This window comes from Papaver somniferum, chromosome 10 (genome assembly GCF_003573695.1).
Source record: "Papaver somniferum cultivar HN1 chromosome 10, ASM357369v1, whole genome shotgun sequence".
Classification (NCBI taxonomy): domain Eukaryota; kingdom Viridiplantae; phylum Streptophyta; class Magnoliopsida; order Ranunculales; family Papaveraceae; genus Papaver; species Papaver somniferum.
Window position 1 is genome coordinate 15,018,936 of NC_039367.1, and position 25,915 is coordinate 15,044,850.

Consider the following 25,915-nt stretch of genomic DNA (forward strand, 5'->3'; position numbering starts at 1 on the left):
CCTTTGAGCAATAAATAAATATTTTGAGCGTGTTTTTATCATGATGAGCTAAACCCAACACTGGGACGACGGAGGAGGTCGAATTTCATCCATGTGGCAATTTCATTAATTCTTTTATTTACTTTTTGCGCTAATTTTAATTGAATTAAGATTTTAAATTAATTACTTGTGATTTCATTTGATGGAGTATGCTTAGTCCTAGGGATTTTTGATATGCCATGCTTAAGAAATACAAGTAATATTTTATAAAATCTATCTTGGCAATAAACTAGAGTTAATATTTGTTTTGTTTTGAACTATAATCGCCTAGAATTAAATTCTGAACCACTTGAAAATGAAAAATGACCGAATCTTTAGTCCCAGTTTCTCGCACCAGTGTTAATATTTTTATTGTATATATTTATCTTTTTTTATTAAGTTTAAAAAATTATCCTTCACAAGTCCGAGAGTTTGAACCTCATTACTACAACCCCAGAAAAAACATCAATCAATGGACGAGCTAAGTAAAGCATTGCTCGTTGTTGTACTTTCAAAAACTAAGTCATAACTTTCAGAAGTTAAGTATGTGGATGTGTTTCAGTGGTCGAAGTCATAGTTTCCAAAATCTAAGCAATTAACTTTTGAAAGTTAGCTAGCGACTATGTTTACTGTTTGTTACCAAGGTTCAGGAAATTGTACAACTTAGCTTTTGAAAGTTGGTTTTTCAGGTTAGCTTTTGAATTTTGAAAGGTAGTCACATTAGAAATCTTTAAAACCATAAATCGTAACTTACATTTTTAAGTTCGTGGCTAGATCACTTAGGTTGGATGTTTTAACCAAATTCTGCTTAGTTTTTCATGGCTATGTTAGCAACACTAGAACATGATTTAAGGGAAGATCATATTGATTATGTCAAGTATGTATCTTAGATAAGTTATTGACAAATAATGATAACTATATATCAAGTATAAGTTGTCTACAAAAAAATTAACTGGAAGGATTATTATTTAAGAAGATTGTTTATTGTTATATTAGCTTAAGCAATTTACGAGCTTGTCGTAACTCAAGGGCTTGCCATACTTTACAATGTCCCTATTATGGAGTAAATCTAGAAGGTATCTTAAAAGTTAATTAATGCTAGATTTTTTAGGTATACCATACTGGAAAAAATATATTTGCATTTAACGCAAGTGAATTTTTCATGGTTGAATATTACAGAAAATCTAGCTAAGTAATTTATATAGATATATAGATATAAACATAAAAACGACATGTTTATTTTTGGAAATTACTTAGCTGTTACACTAGCTAAGCAAAGTTAGCTTGATTTCAAAGCTAAATCCTTGGTTGAATATTATAAATAGGAATTTTTTGCAGATATCATATCATAATTTATCTTATCACATGAGTAAGTGATGATTAAGTAGCAGAGACGTGGAGCCTCATGCCCTTAGAGCCTCTGGGATCAAGATGCGACTTTTTAAGTCTTTGTAAGAGATCGAGAAGCCTATAGTATCTTTACTTAGGTAGAAAGAGAAAAACTAGTCAATTTTAAGTTTCTTTATTTTCGGTTAGTTTGTAAATTCCTTGATTTTAAGTTCTTGTTTATTCTAAAGTCCTTATCTCCTAATTATATAATGCCACTCAATAACAATCAAGATAAGTTACCAGATTCTGTAAACACCAGCTGGAATCTGAAGATAAATTCATATTGTTGTACGTGTTAATAGATTTCAATATGTGAAACCTTTATTGGGTGACTACAATATGTTTCGTTGGTTTATCTACTGAATTTATAGTGATGGAATAATGAGATAGTAGTTGATCGAATAACTTTGTCTTGGAAGTTTCACCTTTGCTGTGATCCATATGGAGTTTTACGATCATACAATTTGTCCTTTTAACTGTATCAATTTGATAATCTAAAAAGAGATCTTAATCATCCGGTTGAAGGTCGGGTAGCAATGCTCTTCTCAGAGGAAGTAATAAGTAGCAATAACAGAATTCTGTTAAGGGATTCACATGACTTGGCTAGTAACCGATTATAGGACAATATTACTTATCACACTTCTATTTTCTCACTATCTCACACATTGAGAACCTTATTTTTCTGATAAAACTTAAACTGTAGTGGATCTAAAGCTAATAATTTGGAGATATGTTCCTCTTATAAAACTCTACATTCCTACAAAAAATGAGCACATTTCGAAACATATATAACAACAACATATACTACTTTGAAAATTAGCCGTTGAAAAATCAACGAATTTACAACCGTTAAAATTAAGATTGGTAGATTGTGAGGTTTGGTATTTAAAAATGTACTAATGTACTCATTTTTAGTAGCAAGAGAACATGTCTCCAAAATATTAGCTTCAAATCAGTTGCCTATTAAGTTTTATTAGGAAAAAAGACTCCCAAAGTGTGAGATAGTATGAAAATAGAAGTGTGAGTGGATCCTCCTCTGTATATTAACAATAATGGGTGAACAAGGTAATTTTCTTTTTTTTGAAAGTAAAGGTAGATTGATAGGCAGAGAAAAAAACTAATCATGTGATTCAGACTCGTATGGAACTGGTTCATGAAGAACCGTTCTTCTGATGACTGAATCCATAAGATTAGCTTCCTCAGATAATATTACACTAGAGTTTCTTGAGTTACATAATGCATATGCTTTTTCTCTATCAAAAGAAATCGAAGGAATTATAAATAGAGGAGGTTGGTCTGTCCATGATTGTGTAAGATTGTTCTTCCCCCCTTTCTTTGCCAGTGTATCTGCAGCTCCATTGGCTTTTCTGTTGACATAATAAAACCCCAAAAAGTGTGATAGTTGTTCAGATTGCTTCGTGACTTCCTCTAGTATTACCTGACTTGCCACTGTATTGTTGAGTTCTTGTAAGTGTTTCATGATCTCTTGTTGTCTCCCTCTATGGCCAGATGTTGAATATTGTTTGAGATGGCCCAATTTGTAGCTTACAGCAATGCTAGTGCTTCTGCCTCTTTGATAGATTAAGTTTTGAAGAATCATGTTGCAGCTCCTTTAAATGTTCCTGCCCAATTACGAAGAACAAATCCAAAACCTACATTAGTTATTTCAGAAATCCAAGAGGCATCACAATTGATTTTGAAGGTGTTTAAGTTTGGAAAATTCCAGATTCCTGTTGGTTTAACAACTCTGACTTGAGGGTATGTTAAGCAACTCATATGTAATGGATGCCAATATTCATACTGACGTGTTATTTCTATAGCTAGTTGTTCAGGATTTATAGTCTTGTTTTCAAATATTCTTAGGCATCTCTCTTTCCAGATAAACCAGCATTTAGTTGCTTCTAATGCCATGGAGATAGAGTTAGTATCTCCTGCAGTCCAAACATTATATCTATGCATAAAGGTATTATTAAGAGAAGTTGATGTTTGAGAAACTCCCTGTGATGCCATTGGTGGAAGATCCCATACTGCTTTTGCATAACTGCACTCAAAGAAGAGGTGATAAGTAGTTTCAGCAGAACTATCACAGAATATACAATTGTTTTCAATAAATTTCAGTTTCTTTCTAGTTGGTAAAGCATCTTGTAGGCATTTCCAGATGAACAACTTGATGCGTTGAGAACAATCCATTACCCAAAGTCCTTTCCAAAAACTTTTAGTTTTTTCTGAGGTGCAGTTGGAAGGATTAGAAAGCTTAGCATAGAAAGATTTAACTGAGAATTCACCATTCCTTGTTAATGTCCACCTGAGCTTATCTTTTTTCAAGTTTCCATCTTTGGTGGTAAATAATCTAATGTTTGTAATTTCCTGCACCAATGAAGTGTCAAATAAAGGAAGTAACAAGTCACTGTTCCACTTATTTGTGGTTGAGTCAAGTAACTCAGACACAAGTGTTATAGTTGAGTTTCTGGCAGGAAAGGACTCTGCCAAAGTCTCTTTCCTAGAAGGGATCCCTTTATCATCCCAGACATTAATTGACTCACCATTACCTACCTCCCAAATATTATATCTTTTGATGTGTTCTACTCCTTGCAATGTACACTTCCAAATCCAAGAGGCATGTGCTTTCTTCTTGGAATGTAATGCTCCCGTTTTCTTGAAGTATTTTCCTTTTAGAATTTGGGCTCATAGATCATTTGGATGTCTAACCAACCTCCAAGCTATTCTACTAATCATAGCTTGGTTTACCTTGTTTGCTTCTTTAAAGCCTAATCTCCCTTGATCTATTGGCTTACATAAGAAATCAAAAGATTTTATATATTCGCCTTTAGAATTTGAATGTTAGGTGAACATGGTAATTACCAAATACAATAAGATCACTTTATCCGTTTTACCTTTTGGGTTTTCCTTTATTTGTCAGCCAAAAAGGCTAAGAGAAGTGAGAATGTTTTTGAGTTAGAGATTAGATTTGAAAAAAACGCCTAAAATGTGAGGCAGTGTGAATGGATCTTTCCTCCATATATTAACAATAACGAAAATGATAAACACACCGTGTGAAAATGCCACAGTTTACATCGTGTGAGAGGAAGGTGGGACCCACTTTTCAAAATTTTGCCCATTCACCATCCCGATGTTTAGAGAGCTTACATTTCTGCCCTTCACTTCCTCTCGGCATATTCAATGGTATAAACTTGCGGTCAACCTATCACTGCTCTAACAATAATGGGTAAACCTAGTAATTACCAAAAATAGTAGGATCACCTTATCGTTTTACCTTTTAGTTATTTTTTTTATTCAAAAGTGGAAATCTTAAGCCTGCTTAGTATCTGTTTTCACCCGTTCCATAATATCTGGAAGGATAAGAAGAATATAAGTGTCAAAAACATTCTCATTTTCTCTAGCTTTTTCGGCTAATGAATCGGCTAGACTAACAGACTTACAAAACCAGTAACTATTACTAGTGAATTTGTTTTTAAGTTAGTCTTTGTTAGGATATTCATTATCCAACGTTGTATATGCTTAGGATGATTGTGTAATGAGCTCTGTAATGCTAATAATACATTACACAAATCTATGTACAAAAACTCGACATTTAGATCACATCTATTGGCAAACTGTTTTTCTAACCGTTTCAAGGTGAGAATTGGCATTATTCATTGATGTCAGATAGCTTACGGCTAATTTGGAAATGGCCCGTTGATATCATGGGGAAATTTCCTCCCTCTTTCCAAGAAAGAGTCGCTAAACAAATTTGCGTGGTCCTTGCAAAGTGATGGAATTTGGGCGGCCACAGGCTCAGCATCATGAATGAGAGACTGAGAGTGCTGCTGGTAGTTGAATGTATTGAATCCTTGGAGTCGATGAGTCTATATCAGCAGATCTCTACCCCTCTGCGTATCACTTGGAACCATTTACCACGATATTAATATAACGGGCCCTAAAGATGGCATCTTTAGCAGGATAAGAATTCAGTTGAGATAAGAGTTATGACAAAAATGACTTGTACATATCATATTTATGGTGGGAGTTGATTACTTCATCGATTAGAAGATTTCTAGCACTTTCGATGGATACGGTGACCTCATAATTTGGATCTGACTCCCCCTGCACCCAAAATGTAGATTTTATAAGCCTCACATGGCCCAATGGGTGCGATTCTGGCACTTGTAAACTGCATAATTTTCAGATGCATATGCGAACTTTAGCACATTCGCAACTCCCATTTACCCTGCTGGTTTAAGCAAAACAAATGAAGCAATGTCACTTTTGAGCCAAACAAACAATGCAATCTCCAGTGCATCTTTTTCGGCAACTTGTAGCAAAATCCCACATATACTAACAATTTGAGATATGTCGTATGACCAGTACAGTATAACTGCTCAAGTATTTGAACATGATGCGGACTAGAAAAAATAATCTAATGGTTCCCACGGATTCTTTTTTGCTTCAAGAACACCTCAATCTTTCCTTAGCCGTATGTACATTGTTTAGAGGACGCTAAAGACATTAACAAAAATAAAATGGTGGTTCTAAGTACCATAGACCACCATTTTTAGTTTATCACGGTTAGCAGTTTCATTTCAAAACCAGCTCAGTTTTACTTTGTTTAGACAAAACATATTTAAGCTGATCACCTCATCATGTGTGTAAAAACAAGGTTCAACTCTACATGTTAAAAATTTGTATTAATGACTTGTCTAGTTCTAAAACTTGATTTCAGATCTGATTCATGAATTTCTATTCTGTTGATCCAGACAATCTCGCATCATTTCTGTCCTTGAGTGAAAACAAACAATCAATGAAGAGAAAAATGTTAAACAATTATTACTCAGTACTCACGTGAAGTAAGCTTTTAGTGTACCATTTTCTGGCACACATCCCTATTCTGCACATCTTGGATCCTACAGTCTTACAACTAGTTACAATTGTTAATGTTTTTCTACATCTTCCTCATTCTGTATATGTGTAAGTATGAATGAACTCATGAAAACCTACGGTTTTAAAATGTCGAGTCATCTTCCTTTGGATACCATAACGAAGATCTTCTCCTTCCTTTTACCAGATTCATTAGCTTGTGCTGCATCAGTATGTAAGCAATGGCACACTTGTGCCACGACTTATGTCATTACTCGCGGTGTCATTCTTTATGGTTCTTAGGTATGCCGTTACGAGACCATGGATTCTTTTGTTACATATACAATCCGTCTCTTGCGCGTTGGTACGTGCTTTCTCTCGAGTTCATTCGTTTCCCAATACTACCCATTGCACCAATTGGCAGTCTCATCTTGTATAGATCTGCCACTCTATCAGCAATTCAGCTGGCTATTTGCAATCCACTCACTAAACAGAACTGGCTACTTCCTCCCCTGATTGCTTCCAGAATCAACCCCGCAGTGGGCGTAATTGGGATGGATTCAAGTGAAAATATGAGCTTTTGGATTTTCGTCGCTGGGGAGATGTCGGGTAACAGTTCATATGAACCTACATTGGAAATGTACGATTCGAATATAGGAAGTTGGCAGAGTTTAGGTTCAATGCCAATTGAATTTGCAGTGAGAATAACAGTTTGGACTCCAAATGAGAGTGTATATTCCAAAGGGATTTTGTACTGGATCACATCGGCTGAGTCTATAAAGTGATGAGCTACAAATTAGAATCTAGGATGTGGAAGGAACTGAATGTACCAATGGCAAATCAGTTAGAATTTGCGAGTTTAGTGTGTCGAAAAGGGTTGCTAGTGCTCGTTGGTGGCACGTGCAAAGGAGATGCATGGATATGGGAACTTGGTGTAGAAGATAAATGGGTCTTGGTCGAAAGAGTTCCAAGTTTATTAGGAAAGAAGTTTTGGGGTCTGAAGGAAGATGGGGAAAGACTAAATGTGTTGGAAGTGATGAAGCTGTTTACCTGTACAGAGAATTTGGGTCTCAAATGTTGGTCTGGAGAGAATCTTCAGAGAAGGGTAGATGGGAATGGTTCTGGATTGATGGATGTGGCTTCATCAAGGGTGAAAAAGTGTTGAAGATTCCCATCAAAGGAACGCTATTTCAACCAAGTCTAAATCCATCTCTCTTTTCGTTTTAGTTTTTCTTTTTTAAAGCAGTCTGCTATTTCCTTTTGTTGTGTTCTACCACTAATTGGGCACTTAAATTGGTTTATGTAAGCTGTAAATGACTTGCTGGGTAAACATACATATTCTCTTGTAAGCTATACTAGTTGGTCCTGCATGCAACGTAATGACTTGAGAAAAAACTATGCAGGAAGATCAACTTTCCAAGTAGAAGCTGGCAAAGCTTCAGAAGATTAGTGGGAAATCCAACAAATATGTGGTACTCTTTCTTGCAGGGAGATGAAGGCAAGAACAATAATCAGAAAGGCAAGAACAATAATCAGAGCTTTTATTAAACCCCACAACTGCGGAGCATGAATTTCAATGACCAATGGGATAAGAGGAGCAAGTACTAGTAAATTTCAATGTAGCCAGAGTATGCGTTTTGTTGCACTGCTAGTCTGTATATTTTCCCCAAGATTTTCATTGTTTTCCTCAAAAGGAATGCTAGGCTAAATTTTAGCAGCCTGGTAAAAGCTGATTTTAATTTAAAAGCTGAAATTGCCTTCAAGAATAAGAAAAACAGCCATGACACCAGATTTAAGAGCATCTCTAATGTTAGCAGTGGAGTGCAAGTTTCATACGTAGCCACCTGATTTTGATTGACGATATTATAAGATGCGATGTAAATTGCATGTCTTTTAATCACTTCAACCTATTTAGTTCGAAAAACTAGTCAGAATCAGTCAGTGAAATAGCATTCATGTGGCATCTACATTTAGACACGAATAACACCTTAAGTAATTACCATTGGCTTTTCATATTAAGAGGTAGAATATAAGATTAGTGCCTTCAATGTAACAGTTAAGTTCAAGATGAGCTACCATATACAACTCAATAAGCATGACAAGTTGTTTAAATAGAAATAAATACAAAATCAGGTTACAAGCTAAGATAAAATAGACAAACCTGAGCAGCTTTTTTTTTTTTAATGGTTCCAGGAGTGTGTTGCACAAAACCTCACGGCTATTTTAATTTGTAGTGAATAAACAAGCTGGCATTGATTCCGGATCGAGCTCCAAACAGCCACGCAAACCTCCGTATTTAGCTTCTGTCAGCTGGAAAGCAGGAACTTGATGAGAAAATCTAAACAATTCAATCCATGGAACACCCATAGTGGAATTAAATCCTGCTTCTGTTTTAGCCCGGAATACCGTCTTAAAACCGGCGACCTGTTCCAAAACCATCACTATTATCCAACAATCATACACCACTTGAACTTCCACCATATCATACTTGCAGTTCTTCAAGTTGGAACATGTCCAGTCAGACTTGCAGTTTCTGAATAATGCCCATACCTCCCCTTTCTTTGGGTATATATCGTACATGTTTTCTTTATTGGTCGATACTCCTGTTGATAAATGAGAGAAAGAAGCGGTATCACTGCAAACATATGTCTCCCCAGCTGTAAACGTTCCACAGCATATGGGGATTTTCTTGTCAAGCCACTGAATCACACCCTTTGGTAGGTTGCATGCTTCCAGCATATTTATTCCCATTTTAAAATCTGGGGATAATTCAACACTATTTATCTGAGCATAGTGTTTGGGCAAGCCATCCAACCCGCTATTAAGAGCCATATCTGACCAGCCTGAAACTTGTCATGACATCTGTCATTTTCGAAGTTATAAAATTCTGCCGCCGGAACTCTGCAAACGTCCACCAAAGGCTGTGACATGTTCACTTCCAAACCATCTGCACCCATATCCTTAGCATCAGCCTCAAACTTCAAAGCTTCATCTGTACCATCTGCACCACCGGAGTTCTTGTCCAAAGAGAAAGGAGCACTTTCTTCAATTCGCTGCTTCTTATTGTATACACACGATGACCTTGCAAAGCAACTCCCACTTTTTGAATTCCTTCCATCTGTAGTAACCTTATCCTCGAGATCTATTCTCTTCTTCGGTGAATAAGACTCTTTCGTCTCTTGAGATCTGCAAGAGTCCGCCGTGGCATTGACGGTTCCAGCATTAACCTTTACATCAACCGGATCAAAAACTTCATCAAGCTTACCATTAGCTATAGCATTGATAGACTCAATGTTTACTTTTGCATCAACTGGATGAGAAACTTAATCAAGGTTACCATTAGTTGCAGCATTCTCAACACTTGCTTTCACGTCAATGGAATCGGAACTTTCGTCAAGAGTACTAGGCAGGGAAGCAGGATCAGGTTCAAAATAACCTTCAGGTACATCTTTTCGTTCTTTACCAGTTGCTCTAAACGAAGGAACCATGTGCGAGAATCTGAGAAGTTCACCAGGTGGTACTTGAGAGGAACCCACTCCACAAATTTTTCTTGGCTTGAACAGGCTTACAAACCCTTCCACCTTAACCAAGTACCCAACGCTAACACCCGATTCCTTGTTATAATCTGATAGCACTTCTGCATATTCATACTCGTACATTCTATGGTTGCCAGCATCAAAGTTCCAATTGGTATGCCAGTTCTTGAATAGAGCCCATACTTCACCTTTTTGGGGATATATGTTAAAAATATTTTGAGTACTGCTGCCTATTTCCCAGGAAACCTTATGAGAGAACTTACAAACATCCTTGGAGGCACTTTTCTTATTTTCTTTGAACTTACCACAAGCAATGGGCAAACCTTTTCTGATCCAAACCCTCACATCTTGGTCTTCAGGTACAGGATCTAACCAAGTAATCTCCACCTTGAAATTAGGTGACTCGACTTTGTCAATAAAAGCATAAAATCTAGGCATGCCATCTTTATTATCATAAATGCCCACAAATCCTCAACTCTAAAGCATTCTTCTGTCCTACTTAGGTCAAAGTCATGGAAATCTGCAGCAGGAATGTCAAAGATCTCACTATCAGATTCGGCTTTAAGGCCCAATGCTAATTCAGTTTCACAAGCAGTTATAGGACCTTCACTAGTACTATCATCTGTCAATGCCGTTTGTTTGACCTCCTTAAATTCCTCAGCTACGTAGTCATTTGCAACGGTAACACTCGCAATCTCCAAACAACCTGTTGAATCTTTTCCTTTTTTCATTCCCGAACCTGCCTCCTCTTTCACGCCGCTTTTAGCTTTTCCTTCAACCCCTAATAAATTTTCTATAGTTTCGATAGTTCCCTGCAATTTCATAGTAGAAGAAACTCTATTAATCTTGCAGTCTAACTCGACCTTCTTATCATGTATATCACAAGCCTCCTGACTCGAGCAATTCTTATCTTCCTTAGGCGTTTCTTCAGGATCCGCATCATAAGCAACAAACGGTTTTTTGCAATTTGTGCATATCATTTCTGTGTTTTCAACGTCTCTATAATCAAGAAACCATAAGTTACAAAAAGGGCATGTAGTACACAACATGGGTTCACAGTCGCCACCAGACTCAGGCTGAGTCTTTGCTTTTGGTTCTTGTTTCGGTTGCTGTTCACTATTCATGGTTGCGTTTTGTTCATTACTCGCTAAATTTCCAGCTAGATCATCCTTTATAGAATTTTTTCTAACATAAGTATTCTTAATACACTGTTTCTCGGACTGATTTCGTGAACAAATTTTCAAAACTGAATCCATTATTATAGACTAAAGAGAAACCCTAGAATTGACCCAAAAAAAATCGAAAAAAAGAAGGGAAAAACCCTAATAAGAGAGAATACACAGAAGATTTGACTGGAAGAAATTAACATGAAAAGAGAATAGAAGATTAGAAGATTGAACTTACGTATTCTTTTTCTTCTTCAAGAGAATCAGAGAGGTCTGCTCTAGATTGTTTTGGTGGTAAACTGGAGTCCTCGACTAACTTCCTGCTTCCTGCGCTTTTGAGTCTTGAGAGCGGGATCTATTGGTTTTTCTGAGAGGGAGTTATTGTTATACGTGTGCCCACCTTGCTATTTGGCTAGCCCTTTGGCTAGCTTCTCAAATAGGATCCCAGCCATTTACTCGACCCCTATAAACCCTTATGATCTAAGATGGTGAACCCTTAAGACCGCGGTTCAGCCATGGACCTGTACCCTTATGACAACTTTGGAGCTTAACTTATCAACCAAATTTATCACTTGTTTAATGATTAAAAGAAGTAGTTTTTAGAAACCAGGGGTTTTTGCTTTTCAAAAAACTTATTTTTTCGCTTATAAAATTGAGTTTCCATTCTACTTTGACTTTAGCGCGTTTGGATGCCAGAAACAGACGTCATAAACAAAAATATTTTGCTTCACAAAAGGTTGAGCTTTTTACTTCGAGATCGAGAAGTCGTTTTGAAATTTTATACCCAAATTAATTTTTTTATTTTTGTTTTTTAGAAGTCGAAAAGTTATTTCTAAATGTGTATCCAAACATGTCACTTATGTAAATACCCTCTTATGGGTGTTCCTATGAAACTTTGCAAATAAAAAAATTTGTTCAGACAGATGGATTGGCAAACTCGGTTTTATTGAACCTTGCAAAGAAAGCCTGAGAATGTTGGGTTGATGTCGTTTTGTTTCTACCGTAGAGCTTTGGATGGTAACTGAGAGCTTCTCCTTGGGGTGGTGCTAAGGCTAAGGCTGAGCTGGAATTGGGGATGACGTGGAACGCTTAGTTTTTAAAAGCTTATTAAGATGAATCCTTCCTCTTGACCCATCGTTGCTGATAGCACCTATGGATATTTTATATCTTGTTGACTAGACTCTACTTCCATGGGCATCTCCAAGACCTTCTTCTTTGGCAGGCCTTGCTCTCTCAATAGGGCAGGAGCAGTCGTCGCAGATCGCTTGGCAGCCTCATGAAATGCAGAGAGACTTCGAAGCGAAAATTCTCTAGCAAAACACGATAGACACGATTCATATTATTGATGCAAAGTTTCACCAATTGCAGTTCAGTTACATTCGGTTCATGACAGACGAGAGTCTGTGAACCGCTTCACGTAGTCGTTGGGTGTTTGTTGTTTCTTTGAAATATTCTCCTAAATCTAACATAGTGATTTGCTCGGAGTCAAAGAAATACTATTTGTAAAAAAAACGCTGACCATATTACACCATTTGGTGATGTTGTCATATTAGGTGTACACCCCTCTGGTAAGAGACTTTGAAAATTCCTTGAGGCGTCATACCTGATTATACCCATGCTCTCCTGGTGATTCCAAGAACCAAGAGATATGCTCTCGAGCGTTTCCCGTCCCATCATATAACCAGAGTAATCCTATGGATCTCTACTGCGTTAAGAGGATTGAGCCAATGAAGTGAAGACGAGACCTCCTTCCCACGATTTTGAATGAGACTTTCTAGATCCTCACGAGCGATGAAGTTAGGTTGTGAATCATTTTTGGTACATGATCAGTGACGACACGGACCTCGTCATATTCCTGGATGTGAACCCTTGAAGTGTTAGCATAAGCAGTGGACTTGGAAGCATTCCTGGCATGTTCCTTATGACGTTATCGTTGCTCCGACAATAATTGTTTTGTCACAGTATTACATAAGTGAGCATCTCCTTCTTATTGGTAGATGTATTCCCTTATGTCTTGGCCAGGGTTTCTAACCTCTATATGATAGGCGCATTTATGTGTCTAATATATCTCAATTGTATATAGTGTTAGTGCTCGATTCTATACTTATTTGGTTATTTTATTTATTTGTAGGTGTTTTTAGAAGAATAAGGTTTTGCGGCGAAATTGGCTGAAAATGCGGCGTTTGGACCTCCGTTGATAGAGTACCGGAAGCACCTCAGAAATACCCCGGAGGGACCCCGAAAAAGTGCGGAAAATGTCCCAGAAAACTCACTATATGGACCCTCGATTTTGGATAAGGGGTAACCTAATTACTAAGGGGTGTCCCATTTCCAGGCATCTGCTAAAGGGAAACCGGAGCTGGATAGGGGGCATCTCTTCTTCACATTTCAAATGAAGTTTTGGCGGGAAAGTGAGTTTGTTAACTGGCAGTTTTTGATCGGAATTTTTGAAGGAGCTATAGTGCGATTAAAGGGCTGGAAATGTTTGGGCTTACTCTATGGACTTATAGGAAGCTAACAGGGGTGATTTTAAGGGCCAGAAGTGGCTGGAATGACCGGGAGAAGCAATCAAAGTCCAAACAGGACACGTATGTTGCTGTTCACGTTCAAATATTTTGTGAGAAATTTTTAGGAGACTTTCACGCTGGATATACATGTATCTAGTTTTGTTCAAGTCAGGAGAGAGTTTTGTGGCAATGGAATAGCTAACAGACGCGTACAGAAGAGAGAAGAAGATAGAAACCCGTAACTGGAAGAGAAGAAAAAAAGAGATTCTATCGGGATTTCTTTGAGCTGTGAAGTATATAAGAGGTGGAGAGAAGTTAGAGAAGGTTTATCAAGAGTTTGGGGTCGAGCCAGAGCCAGGAGGAGCGAAGAAGAAGGAAAAACAACAATGTTCACCTGCTGCTGCTGCTGCCATTAAAAAGCTTCAAGAACACGAAGAACAGACTCTCCAGGGCAGACTTATTCTTAGCAGCGTCAACAACATCAGCGAAGTGTCGCAGTTAGCTGCAGTTATGTTTTGTCGTTCTTCTCTGGACGCCTTATCTGAGTCTCAGAAACAATGTTTTATAATTTTTAACTCTTTTAATCATACTTTGAGCATCAAATATATTTTGAGAATATGATTATTATGATTAGCTAAACCCCAACACTGGGATGATGGAAGAAGCCATATTTCACGCATATAATAATTTATTATGACTTCTTGCACTTTTTATAAATAGTTTTATGATTTTTCTTAATTGATTGTCATTTCTTTTGATGGTTTATGCTTGGTCTTAGTACTTTTGATATGCCATGCTTTAGATTTACAGTTAATCTTCTAAAAATCTACCTTGGCAAGAATTAGAGTCCCTATTTTTATGTGAGCTATAATTGTTTTGGAAATAAATATATTAATTATATGAATGATTATGGTGGAATCCTGAGTCCTAGTGTCTCTTGATCCTGTGACAAACGTTTGTATATATTTTTATGTTTTTAAATCTTTACAAGTCCGAGCAACAAACCCTTATTTACCGCAATCGAATTACTCCAACACTATATCAGATCAGCTATGTTGGACGGAGCTTGGGTGCTTCTGGTACCTTTAAAAGCAATGCTAGAGGGAGTAGGACTGGTGTATCCAGGCGTGGTTCCCGAAGTGGTATTGTTACCAGTAGAAGGAATGATCTCACACCACCACTAGTATTACTAAAATTGGGATTTGAAGTAGAGGTTACCGATCCTGACCTAAGATCCACCATTCTGAACAATTAAAGAGCTGATTTTGTAACCGAGAAGTTGATATCCACCATGGTTGCAAAAAAAAAAATGGTGAAAAAACAATATATTGTTGTTTGTGGGTGAAAACTGTTTCTGCTGGTTTTGGTAATTTGGGTGTGTGGATGAGAAACGAATCTAGACCCTAAACAATGCACTGCACGGGAGTACTTTTGATTCGAGAGATCAATCTGTACAATCCTGGCCTAAACCAAGAAATGGCCGTTCCAGGCTTGCTTCGGTCACAAAGTGAAGGAGAAGGGCTGGTCTTAAGAGGGAAGCGAAGAGAGTGTTGAGACCAGAATCGTTAATTCTGAAGGTGTGGCTTGTTTTATGACTTGTATCAGAAAGTGGAACTGGCTTGCAGGATGAAAATCTATCAGTTCTTTGGTGATTTCTAGATACTATGTTGTTGCCGAAAAAAACTTGTTGTCTGGTGGAAATAAGTGAAACTGATAAAAAAAGTCGTAATAAAACATACCCTAGTCTCGTAGGAAGTGGAAACGATTGAGTGGTGTAAGAGTCATGTAACGTGTAACGTCAGAATTTATGCTTCCATGATGAAGGAAGTGGATCCGTTTACACCGTTACTTCTTGCCATTACTAACCGCCCTGCTTCATGACAGTTTCTTGTAACGGGCGTATTGCACGCCGCACGCTGTAAACCGCCAGACCAATACCCTAATGAGTATCCCCAGTTTGTGACATGTTTGATGTCTCGAGTGTTTTCGTGGAAAACATGTAGCACTTTGCTACGTGTGGCAAGTTAAAATCAAGAGGCTTGCCGTAGGAAAATAGCATGTGATGCTATTAGGCTCGTCTTGGATGGTCTCCTAAAACTTGCCACAAGTCTGTCAGTTCGGTGGAAAACTTCGATGGCTGAGATCACATCTCATGAGGAAGGGTAGCCGTTGATTATGGCTACCTTGTGTTGGCGCATGATAATGGAACAGTGGCGTTTTGGTGTATGCCAGTGGCTGTGCGGCATGACTGGCATGGCTCGTGCATGCTAGTGGCACGGTGGTGCAAGTGGCGCCTAGCGTAGCTACGACCACTAGATTAAGGCGGCTGGTCGCCCAAAACTTGCCACAAGCCTGCTAGCTTAGTGGAGAACTTAGATGGCTGAGATTGCATCTCATGAGGAAGGGTAGCCATTGATTATGGATACCTTCTATTGGTGCCTGATAGTGGCACAATGCCGCCTTTAGTGCATGCCAGCGGCATTGCGGCATGGCTGGCATAGCTCGTGCATGCCAGTGGCACGGTGGAATGGCTGGCATAGCCTGTGCATGCCAGCGACATGATGGTGAAAGTGGCGCCTGGCGTAGCCGAGGCCACTAAATTTTTGGCACGTCGGTGTTAGACTCAAACGTGGTGTGGCAACATCAGTTTCAACGGCCACATTGATCCCAATATTATGTGGAACATTGTTTGGCGCAACAATTTTGCCTAAGTTAGGGTTTGGCATGCCGAAACCCTAATTAGCGCATATGGCATGCGGCATGTGGCCGTGGCACAGCGACGTTTCATTTAAACGGTGCCAGAGCCATGCCAAAATAACCATATCTAGGCCGTTATGTAAAAATGGCCACAGGAGTCAATATTTCCACGAGTGTCATGTTGTGATGCCTTTATCATGGTTTCCACGTCTCGTGGTATGTTGTGGCCCGGAATGGCATAGTTTGTGCCACGATTAGAAATTAGGGTTTCATCCATCGCCACTAGAGCATGGTCGTGCTTTTGGTTAGGATAGCTAAATTGAAGTCTGCTGCGGCGTTGCTCACGAACATAAAGTGGGTTGGAACCTAGGTGCATTATTTATGGCGTGTTGGCACGTTTGGCGTGCTACTGCAGCGAGGTGGCACATTTGGCATGTGCTTTTGGCATGCACGTTTGGCATGTTTTGGCATGCCGCTTTGGCATGTGCGCTTGGCATGTTTGGCATGCGGTGCGCCTGGCATGCTCGTCTTGGCATGTTGTTAGCATGTTGGTGCGGTTTTGGAAAGCCAACATAGTATGGCGAGCTCTTGATACACTTTCCACCTCTTTCAAAGTTGTGGAAGGTTTAGAGCAGCCTGATTGGTCAATAAAAGTAGGGGCGGCCATGTACGGGCGTGGCCATCCCTTTGGTGCGCGTGGAAGGTTTAATGCGACCTGATTTGTCGATGGGTAATAGGGCCAACAAGTATGGGCCCAGCTACAACTCATGGGAGTGTGGCAGGTTTAATGTGACTTGATTGGTCGATAAAGGAATAAGGGCCGGTTGGGCAGCATGGGGCGTGGCCAAGTGATGTCGGCTGGCCTATAGCACAGCCATGCTGCTGCTCCTTCTCCGCGGCTCCGTTATTGTTTACTTTCTGATCTTGGGCAGGACTCTGCACCTACTAATCCGCAGCGGATCAATTGCTTAGTTGCTTAAGCATAATTTCGACCAACGGGGCCTAATATACTGCGCAGGGCGCAAAACCCTAATTTTTGCAAATTAGTCAGATTCATGAATTATCACAAAATTGATTGAATTCTATGTGTTGACACGGAATTTACAGAGAGCAGTATGCTTTCTGACTGAGCATTCTGTGCAAGGGCCTAAACCTTGATACTTAGAAATCCTTGCTACTCTTCTGCGAGTGAACACAAATTCGTCATGCCATATCAATATTAAGGGTTCTGCCAGGAAACATAACACAGGAAAAGTACTCAGAGGGTCTTACGTTAGTGAATAATATAAGCAAGGTGTTGAAATTTACAGAGTGTCTGGGATTGTTGCTACATGCGCCAGTCTGCAGGATAAATTTCAAGTAAATATATTGAACGGCTCAATAAATGCGCCAGTGGAGAGGCTGACACTCATGGCTCCTTTTTCTCGCAGAGTGGCGACACACTAGATGTAGGGTTTACAATTTTAACCCTGAGCTAAAAACCACCATCAACATTAAGTCCCCTGCTTAGCCTGTAACAGTGACATTGTTGCGGGGTAAGCATGAGATGGTGACAGACAAGGATAAAATCAAAATGGCGAGTCATGAAGAGATTGCCAGGAAAGTTTGGCTAACCTTTGGCAGGAGGCATGAAGAACCTGTGATATTTGAATTGGCGGATTTGCGTAACTCCGGCTTGGCCATAGGGTGTTGGCGTCAGAGCTGAAACTTTGGCTACTGATTGGCAGAGATGGCACTGCAATTTGGCCCGCAGAACGGGCGCTGGCTAGCTTGGTCACGGAATGTGCAGAGATGGCGCTTGGCTTGGAATGGTGAAGATGACGCTGCTTTCATTGGTGAAGATGGCACTGCTTTGAACGGCGGAGATGGCGCTGCTTTGGCTGGTGAAGATGGCGCTACTTTGAATGGCGGAGATGGCACTGCTTTGGCTGGTGAAGATGGCGCTGCTTTGAACGGCGCAGATGGCGCTGCATTGGCTGGCTAGGGGATGGTGGGAACTGGCGCTGCTGACTAGAACGCAGAACAACAGAGATGGATGCTTGGCTTTGACGTGGACCGTTGGCGCTGCTTTGGCTGGTGAATATGGCTCTGCTTTGAACGACGGAGATGGCGCTCCTTTGGCTAGGTCACGGAAAGGCAAGGAAGGCGCCTGGCTGGCTTTGCAGGCCCGATTTCCTTCTTCTGTGCATGACCCGAAAGAGGAAACTTTCTTCTACTTAAACTCCAAAATACAATGTATATAAAAGGCATTGCCTACCCTTTTATTTTTTGTATCATTGACTTTATCTCTGTAGCGGTAAACCTCCTTCCACCAGTAGTCCAAGCGAGCCAATTATCCTGTATAGTATCTAATCCAGCTGATATCCCGCGTTCAGAGCCTTAATTCATAGTTGGCAACAGAGTTTCCTTTCTCAGGTTTCACCAATCTGCTTAATATAAGAAGCAATCCTGAACCTTTCTTTCATATAGATCATCATAGAATTGCGTCTATCCTCTTCACATGTACCGTCTCGTGTCTCTTCTCATAGTTCTTCATTTTCCTTTTTCATCATGTAGATTGCCGATGCAGACATAATGTAATATTTTTTTTGGTATCATATAATGGGATCTTCCAGTGATGATCATACCTCTGACTCTTTGGAGAATTTTTTTGAAGTTGACAAACCCAAGTTTTCTTCACATAAGGAGGTATTATACAAAATCAACCCTTTGTTCCGTGAGGCCGGCCAGATTCTCACCCATCTACGCATTATGCGGATGCATGCTCAGGCTTTCATGGCTTCAATGAACATGGAGGAAAAGTGGAGACATGATGAAGCATCCCAGCGCGTCAGGAAATCTCAGCGTGATAAAGCTTCTCCACAATCCAATGCCAGGACTGAACGATTCGCCTCTCGATTGAAACGGCGAAGGACTAAGCCCAAGAAACTTCTAGGCGAGAGCCAATTTAATTACCCTGTCCATAATGGTATCGTAATCCTTGATTCTGATGTGGAAGAATCGGAGCATCCTCAAGAGGCTGTTGGAAAAGTTACTGAGGAAGATGTCGACGTGGTTTGTAAGACTGAAGCAGCTTCTGGAGTGGACGCCGAAACTACTGTTGGGGAAGTTGGAGCGACCGCTGAGGATGTTGTCAAGGAAGATGGGGAGGCGGTGGAAGCACATGTTGGAGACGTTGGAGAAGCTGTAGAAACATATTCTGGAACTGTTGTTGAAACGACTTCTGGATGAGATGTTTGCTGTTGGAGAGGGTGCTGGGTCAAGTGCTTGAAAGAGCTCTGATGGAGGCGTCATTGACCAAGGCGTTTGTCATTGACAACTAGTTTTCCCACTTTTGTTGTTTCTTCTTTTAGTGGCGTGTAGCCGAGTTTTGACACTTCGGGGATTTATTTTTCATTCTCTCGTTCATATGACCGGAGTTAGGGCTTCACCAAGTAATATTCTTTTATTCGGTTTTGATAGTTTCATGTCTTTAATTGAAGGAATGAACAAAATCTTCCAACTGAAAAGAACCCAAAACCCCTCTTCCAAAAATCGGTTCCTCCATTCTTCTGTTTCTTGGTACTCCCATGTATGCACAGTTCTCACACATCACGAGAAGCAGAGAAATGTCAGATTAGACTTGAAGCCAGATATTCTTGAAGAAGATATCTGTTCCACCACTTGATGATCCTCTTTCTTGCATATTATCTTCTTCAGTGTTTTCAAATAAGGTATTTCTTGTAGGGTTTGACTTTTTCTGGTTTCAAATTGATGAACAATGGTTTCGTGAAGTCTTGGATTTACCCGGTGTTTTTCCTTTGGGATGATTCATGAAAGCTTATTTTGAAAGGAAGATGCTTTTAATTAAAATCGAAACCATAATTATGAATACAAGCAGTGCAATCATTTTTGGAGGAATTACAAATATTGAACGAAGGGGAAATTACTGAAGGAAATACTAAGGAGAATTTTGAGGCAAGAGGCAGCGTGACACTTCCAGGTTTTAAAAGGGTTTGAGCCAGCGGGCGTGTATTATCACACCTTCCAACTTGTCGGCATTGATGAGCTTGTAGTAGCCTCCTGAAATAACTTCTTCTACTAGGTATGGTTCGCCTGCGGAATTGGATGAAGGAGACTGAGCGGAAATTTTCACCACTATATCCCCGACCTGGAATGGGTTTTGAAGATGCGTGGCCACTTGATCTCCAGATCCATTATTCTCGGCTAAGACATCCTCCAGATTTTTGACAAAACACTTGAAGGGACCGGGACCCCATTCACATCTCTTAGTGGCGCCCGGGTTGAGGATCAGATCGATTCCCCAAGCCTGGACGAGAGGAGAAGTGGATGATTGCGGAAATGGTTGTCCAATAAGACTTACTTGTGCTCGGAATCTGCGGACGAACGTCGATAGGCTCTCTCCAGGTAGTTGGGTTACACTGGAAAGTTGTTGATATGGCAACAGATAATCTTAAGGACTGGATGGGTTGTTGGAGATTATTTCAGGAATGGACATCGGCAAAGGGGACACTCCCAACTTTGCTTTATTTCCATGTACCCATGAGCGCCCCAGAATCATGTCATAGTTTAGGCATTCTTTGACAATGTGGAATTTTCCATGTGTTAGAGCATCTCCACCTTGATTTCGAGGTTAATGTAGCCGTATGAATTAATTACTTCCCCTTCCGAATTCTCGACCACGATTGGGGAGTGGGTAGCCTCCTGCGAAATTCCTGCTGCTCTCAAAGTCTTGATGGTAACAATGCTGAAGTCAGAGGCTGTGTCGATTAACATGTTATCAAACTCGGCATTCTTCAAACAAACCGTGGTGAGAAGTCCCCAGTTGCATTTTCCGACACTGCTTCCTGAGAGATCTTGAAATTCTGGCGTAGCTTCTTCAACAGGAAAAAGCCGCTTGCCCGACACAACGCGATTAAGCGCTGCAAAAATATCTTGACGCTGCGCCTTGGAAAAATAAAGGACTTCGAACACGTGTTGCATCATGGACTGCACGGTTTTGTGAACAGATTCTCCAGAGAGCATGCAACTCCTTACTGGAAGAGGATCTTTGTGAACTCCCTCATTCCCAGCTGAAGTTCCCCTGCCTCCACCTTTTCTTTGAAGATACGATTTAATTTATTTCAATCACTGGTCGGGTGATGGACAAACCTGTGGTAGCGGCAATACTTGGGATTTGCCATTTTCTCTTCAGTTGGTGGGTGCCTGATAAGAGGCAGCTTGATAGCGTCATCTTGGATCCATGCCTCCAAGAGTTCAATTACTTCCTCGATTGGGAACGGGAAATCTAATGTTTTTTCTCCGGCTTCTTGATGTTGCGCGGGAGATTTAGCTGCAGTCTTCTGTGGTGGATCCGCCTGATGTGCTGGTGTTACGCGCTTGGATTGATGTTCTGCCGCTGGAGCCTTCCTTTTTCCTTCTTCGCTTACCACGCTCACAGAGGGGCCAATGTTATATTGCTTGTTGATGAGGCGTATATTTCCTCGAGTTTCGCGTGCGTCTTCAACCCTGGCCGGCCTAGTTCTTTCCAACAATGCTGGTGCTATTATGGCCGTCCGTTTAGCAGCCTCATGAAGTTCAGAGAATGTCTGAATCGCAGATTCTACAATAAGGCACGGTAGATGGGAACCATGCCATTGATACAAGAATCCACCAATTGTTGTTCGGTCACATTTGGGTCATGACAATCCAGCGCTTGAATTCTGAATCTTTTAACATAATCATTTGGATGTTCATTGTTTCGTTGAAACATCCTTCCTAAATCTGAGAAAGTAATTTGCTCAGACACAAAGAAGTACTTCTTGTAGAAAGTCGTAACCATGTCACACCAGTTGGATATGCTGTTTGGCGTAATGTTGTTGTACCAGGTGTATGCTCTTCCGGTAAGTGACTTCGAAAACTCCTTCAAACGGAGAACATGATTGTATTCGTGTTCGCCCAAGGATTCCAAAAATCGAGAGACATGTTCACCGCATTACCAGTGCCGTCATATAAGGAGAATTGAGGAGAAGAGTACCCTCTCGGGAGACGAATTCTTTGTACTTCAGGAGGGTACGGGGGTTGATGCTGATGCATGTCCGCAGAATCGCTTTTGTCTCGGTTTCGAAGAAGTCGTTCCAAATCTTCTCGCGCGACAAAATTGGATGGTTGATTCCTCTCCGCTTGAGATCCTGAACGAGTCTCTTCATCTACAAAGGTGCGCCCTGCTGAGGTATCGGCGCAAGAAGTATTTAAGGTGTTCCTCATCGGCTATGGTTGGCATGATTCCTCCGGTAGCCTCTCCATTAGTGTCTTGAGGAAAATAAGCACCTCCTTCTGAGTCGAAGCCATGTTCATCTGACCTCTAGAAAGAACTTCATGTCTTTCCATCAAATCAGCAATGGTGATATGGGATCGGCTTCCTATGGCTCCACCAGTCTCTCGTCCTGATGGTGGAGTAGTAACAGCTCTGGTGACGGTTGGAGGTGTCACACTTGAAGGAACGTTGATACCGAGTATGATTTCAGCGCTAGTGTTTTCAGGGTTTGTTGTTGATCCGGACCTGAGTTCTACCATCTTGAGATCGGGATTGAAAATGAAATTGGAAATGGGAAATTTATATTGCAACCGAGAGATTAATCTCCCACTGTGGTCGCCAATTGTTTGTGGGTGAAAATTGTTTCTACTGGTTTTGGTAATTTGGGTGTGTGGATGAGAAACAAATCTAGATCCTACAATGCACTGCACGGGAGTACTTTTGATTCGAGAGATCAATCTGTACAATCCTGGCCTAAACTAAGAAATGGTCGTTCCAGGCTTGCTTCGGTCACAAAGTGAAGGAAAAGGGTTGGTATTAGGGAGGGAAGCGAAGAGAGTGTTGTGACCAGACTCATTAATTCTGAAGGTGTGGCTTTTTTTATGACTTGTATCAGAAAGTGGAACTGGCTTGCAGGAAGAAAATCTATCAGTTCTTTGGTGATTTCTGGATACTATGTTGTTGTCGACCAAAACTTGTTGTCTGGTGGAAATAGGTGAAACCTATTGATACAAGTTGTAATAAAATGTACCCTGGTCTCATAGGAAGTGGAAATGATTGAGTGGCGAAAGAGTGGAGTAACGTCAGAATTTATGCTTCCATGATGAAGGAAGTGGATTCATTCACACTGTTACTTCTTTCCATTACTAACCGCCTTGTTTCATGACACTTTCCTGTAACAGGCGTATTACACGCCGCATGCTGTAAACCGCCAGACCAATACCCTAATGAGTATCCCCCAGTTTGTGACATGTTTGATGTCTCGAGTGTTTTCGTGGAAAACATGTAGCACTTTGATACGTGTGGCAAGTTAAAACCAAGAGGCTTGTCGTAGGAAAATAACATGTGATGCTATTAGGATCGTCTTGGCTGGTCCCCTAAAACTTGCCACAAGTCTGTCAGTTCGGTGGAAAACTTCGATGGCTGAGATCGCATCTCATGAGGAAGGGTAGCCATTGATTATGGCTACCTTGTATTGGCGCCTGATAATGTCACAGTGGTGTTTTGGTGTATGCCAGTGGCAGTGCGGCATGGCTGGCATGGCTCGTGCATGCAAGTGGCACGGTGGTGCAAGTGGCGCCTGGCGTAGCCATGGCCACTAGATTTAGGCGGCTGATCGCCCAAAACTTGCCACAAACCTGCCATCTTGGTGGCGAACTTGGATGGATGAGATTGCATCTCATGTGGAAGGGTAGTCGTTGATTATGGCTACCTTTTGTTGGCGCCTGATAGTGGCACAATGGCGACTTTAGTGCATGGATGGCATAGCTCGTGCATGCCAGTGGCACGGTGGAATGGCTGGCATATTTTGTGCATGCCAGCGACATGATGGTGCAAGTGGCGCCTGGCGTAGCCGTGGCCACTAAATTTTTGGCACGTTGGTGTTAGACTCAAATGTGGTGTGGCAACATCAGTTTCAATGGCCACATTTATCTCAATGTTCTGTGGAACATTGTTTGGCGCATCAATTTTGCCTAAGTTAGGGTTTGGAATGCCGAAACCCTAATTAGCACATATGGCATGCCGCATGTGGCCGTGGCACAGCGGCGTTTCATGTAAACGGTGCCAGAGCCATGCCAAAAGAACCATAGCTAGGACGTTATGTGAAAATGGCCACATGAGTCAATATTTCCACGATTGGCATGTTGTGATGCCTTTATTACTCGCGGTATGTTGTGGCCCGGAGTGGCATAGTTTGTGCCACGACTAGAAATTAGGGTTTCATCCACCGCCACTAGAGCATGGTCGTGCTTCTAGTTAGGATAGCTAAATTGAAGTCTGTTGCAGCGTTGGTCACGAACTGAAAGTGGGTTGGCACGTAGGTACGCTATTTATGGCGTGTTGGCACGTTTGGCGTGCTACTGCGGCGAGGTGGCACATTTGGCATGTGCGTTTTGCATGAACGTTTGGCATGTTTTGGCATGTCGCTTTGGCATGTGCGCTTGGCATGCTCGTTTGGCATGTTTGGCATGCCGTGCGCCTGACATGATCATCTTGGCATGTTCGGCATGTTGTTAGCATGTTGGCGCGGTTTTGGGAAGCCAAAATAGTATAGCGACCTCTTGATACACTTTCCACCTCTTTTAAAGCTGTGGCGGGTTTAGAGAACCCTGATTGGTCAATAAAAGTAGAGGCTTGCCAAGTACGGGCGTGGCCATCCATTTGGTGCACGTGGCAGGTTTAATGCGACCTGATTGGTCGATGGGAAATATGGCCAGCAAGTATGGGCCCAGCCACAACTCATGGGAGTGTGGCAGGTTTAATGCGACCTGATTGGTCGATAAAGGAATAAGGGTCGGTTGGGCATCATGGGGCGTGGCCAAGTGATGTCGGCTAGCCTATAGCACGGGCATGCTTCTGCTCCTTATCCGCGACTCCGTTATTATTTACTTTCTGATTTTGAGAAGGACTCTGCACCTACTAATCCGGGGAGGATCAATTGCTTAGTTGCTTAAGCATAATTTCGACCAACGAGGTCTAATATACTGCGCAGGGCGCAAAACCCTAATTTTTGCAAATTAGTCAGATTCATGAATTATCACAAAATTGATTGAATTCTATGTGTTGACACAGAATTTACAGAGAGCAGTACGCTTTCTGACTGAGCATTATGTGCAAGGGCCTTAACCTTGATACTTGGAAATCCGTGTTACTCTGCTGCGAGTGAACACAAATCCGTCATGCCATATCAATATTAAGGGTTCTGCCAGGGAACATAACACAAGAAAAGTACTCAGAGGGTCTTACGTTAGTGAATAGTATAAGCAAGGTTTTGAAATTTACAGTGTGTCTGGGATTGTTGCTACATGCGCCAGTCTGGATAAATTTCCTGTAAATATATTGAACGGATCAATAAATGCGCCAGTGGAGGGGCTGACACTCATGGATCCTTTTTCTCGCAGAGTGACGGTATATTAGATGCCGAGTTTTGAAATTTAACCCTGAGCTAAAAACCACCATCAACAATTGTGAAAGTACTTTCTAGGTTCGAGAAATCAAAACAGTACAAGACGAGCCTAAACAAAGTTGAGTGATAGTGTTGTCATTGATTTTAGGCAAACGTTCTGTAGGCCACTTATAAGAAGGATAACTTATTTAATATACTTGATGTATTTCATAACGGTTATATCTCAGATACTTTGATTTTCACATATTTTGATAGAATTGGTTCGGATCAGGATTGTCAGTTGGAACATCTTAGCATGCATATACCAAGACCCGCCCCACTCTCTA

The 25,915-nt window shown here is 40.8% G+C and overlaps 1 protein-coding gene and 1 pseudogene across 1 annotated transcript; one reads left to right on the forward strand and one right to left on the reverse strand.

Annotated features, from left to right (window-relative positions):
* The first annotated feature begins 6,411 nt into the window (after positions 1-6,411).
* LOC113317943 lies at positions 6,412-7,651 on the forward strand (annotated as a pseudogene).
* A 579-nt stretch (positions 7,652-8,230) lies between these two features.
* LOC113319636 lies at positions 8,231-11,080 on the reverse strand. The gene is made up of 2 exons (XM_026567878.1): positions 10,402-11,080; positions 8,231-10,317 (listed from the first exon to the last, which is right to left on the reverse strand). The coding sequence occupies exons 1-2, from the start codon at positions 11,051-11,053 to the stop codon at positions 10,166-10,168; spliced, it is 804 nt and encodes a 267-aa protein (XP_026423663.1). The 5' UTR covers positions 11,054-11,080; the 3' UTR covers positions 8,231-10,165.
* Between the last annotated feature and the right edge of the window lie 14,835 nt (positions 11,081-25,915).

Excerpts from the sequence above, each read along its gene's own strand:
- LOC113319636 (XM_026567878.1), bottom strand. The coding sequence starts at position 11,053 with ATGGATTCAGTTTTGAAAATTTGTTCACGAAATCAGTCCGAGAAACAG. Across the intron at positions 10,318-10,401 it reads AGATGATAGTACTAGTGAAG|ATTTCCATGACTTTGACCTA; the intron begins GTCCTATAACTG and ends TTCCTGCTGCAG.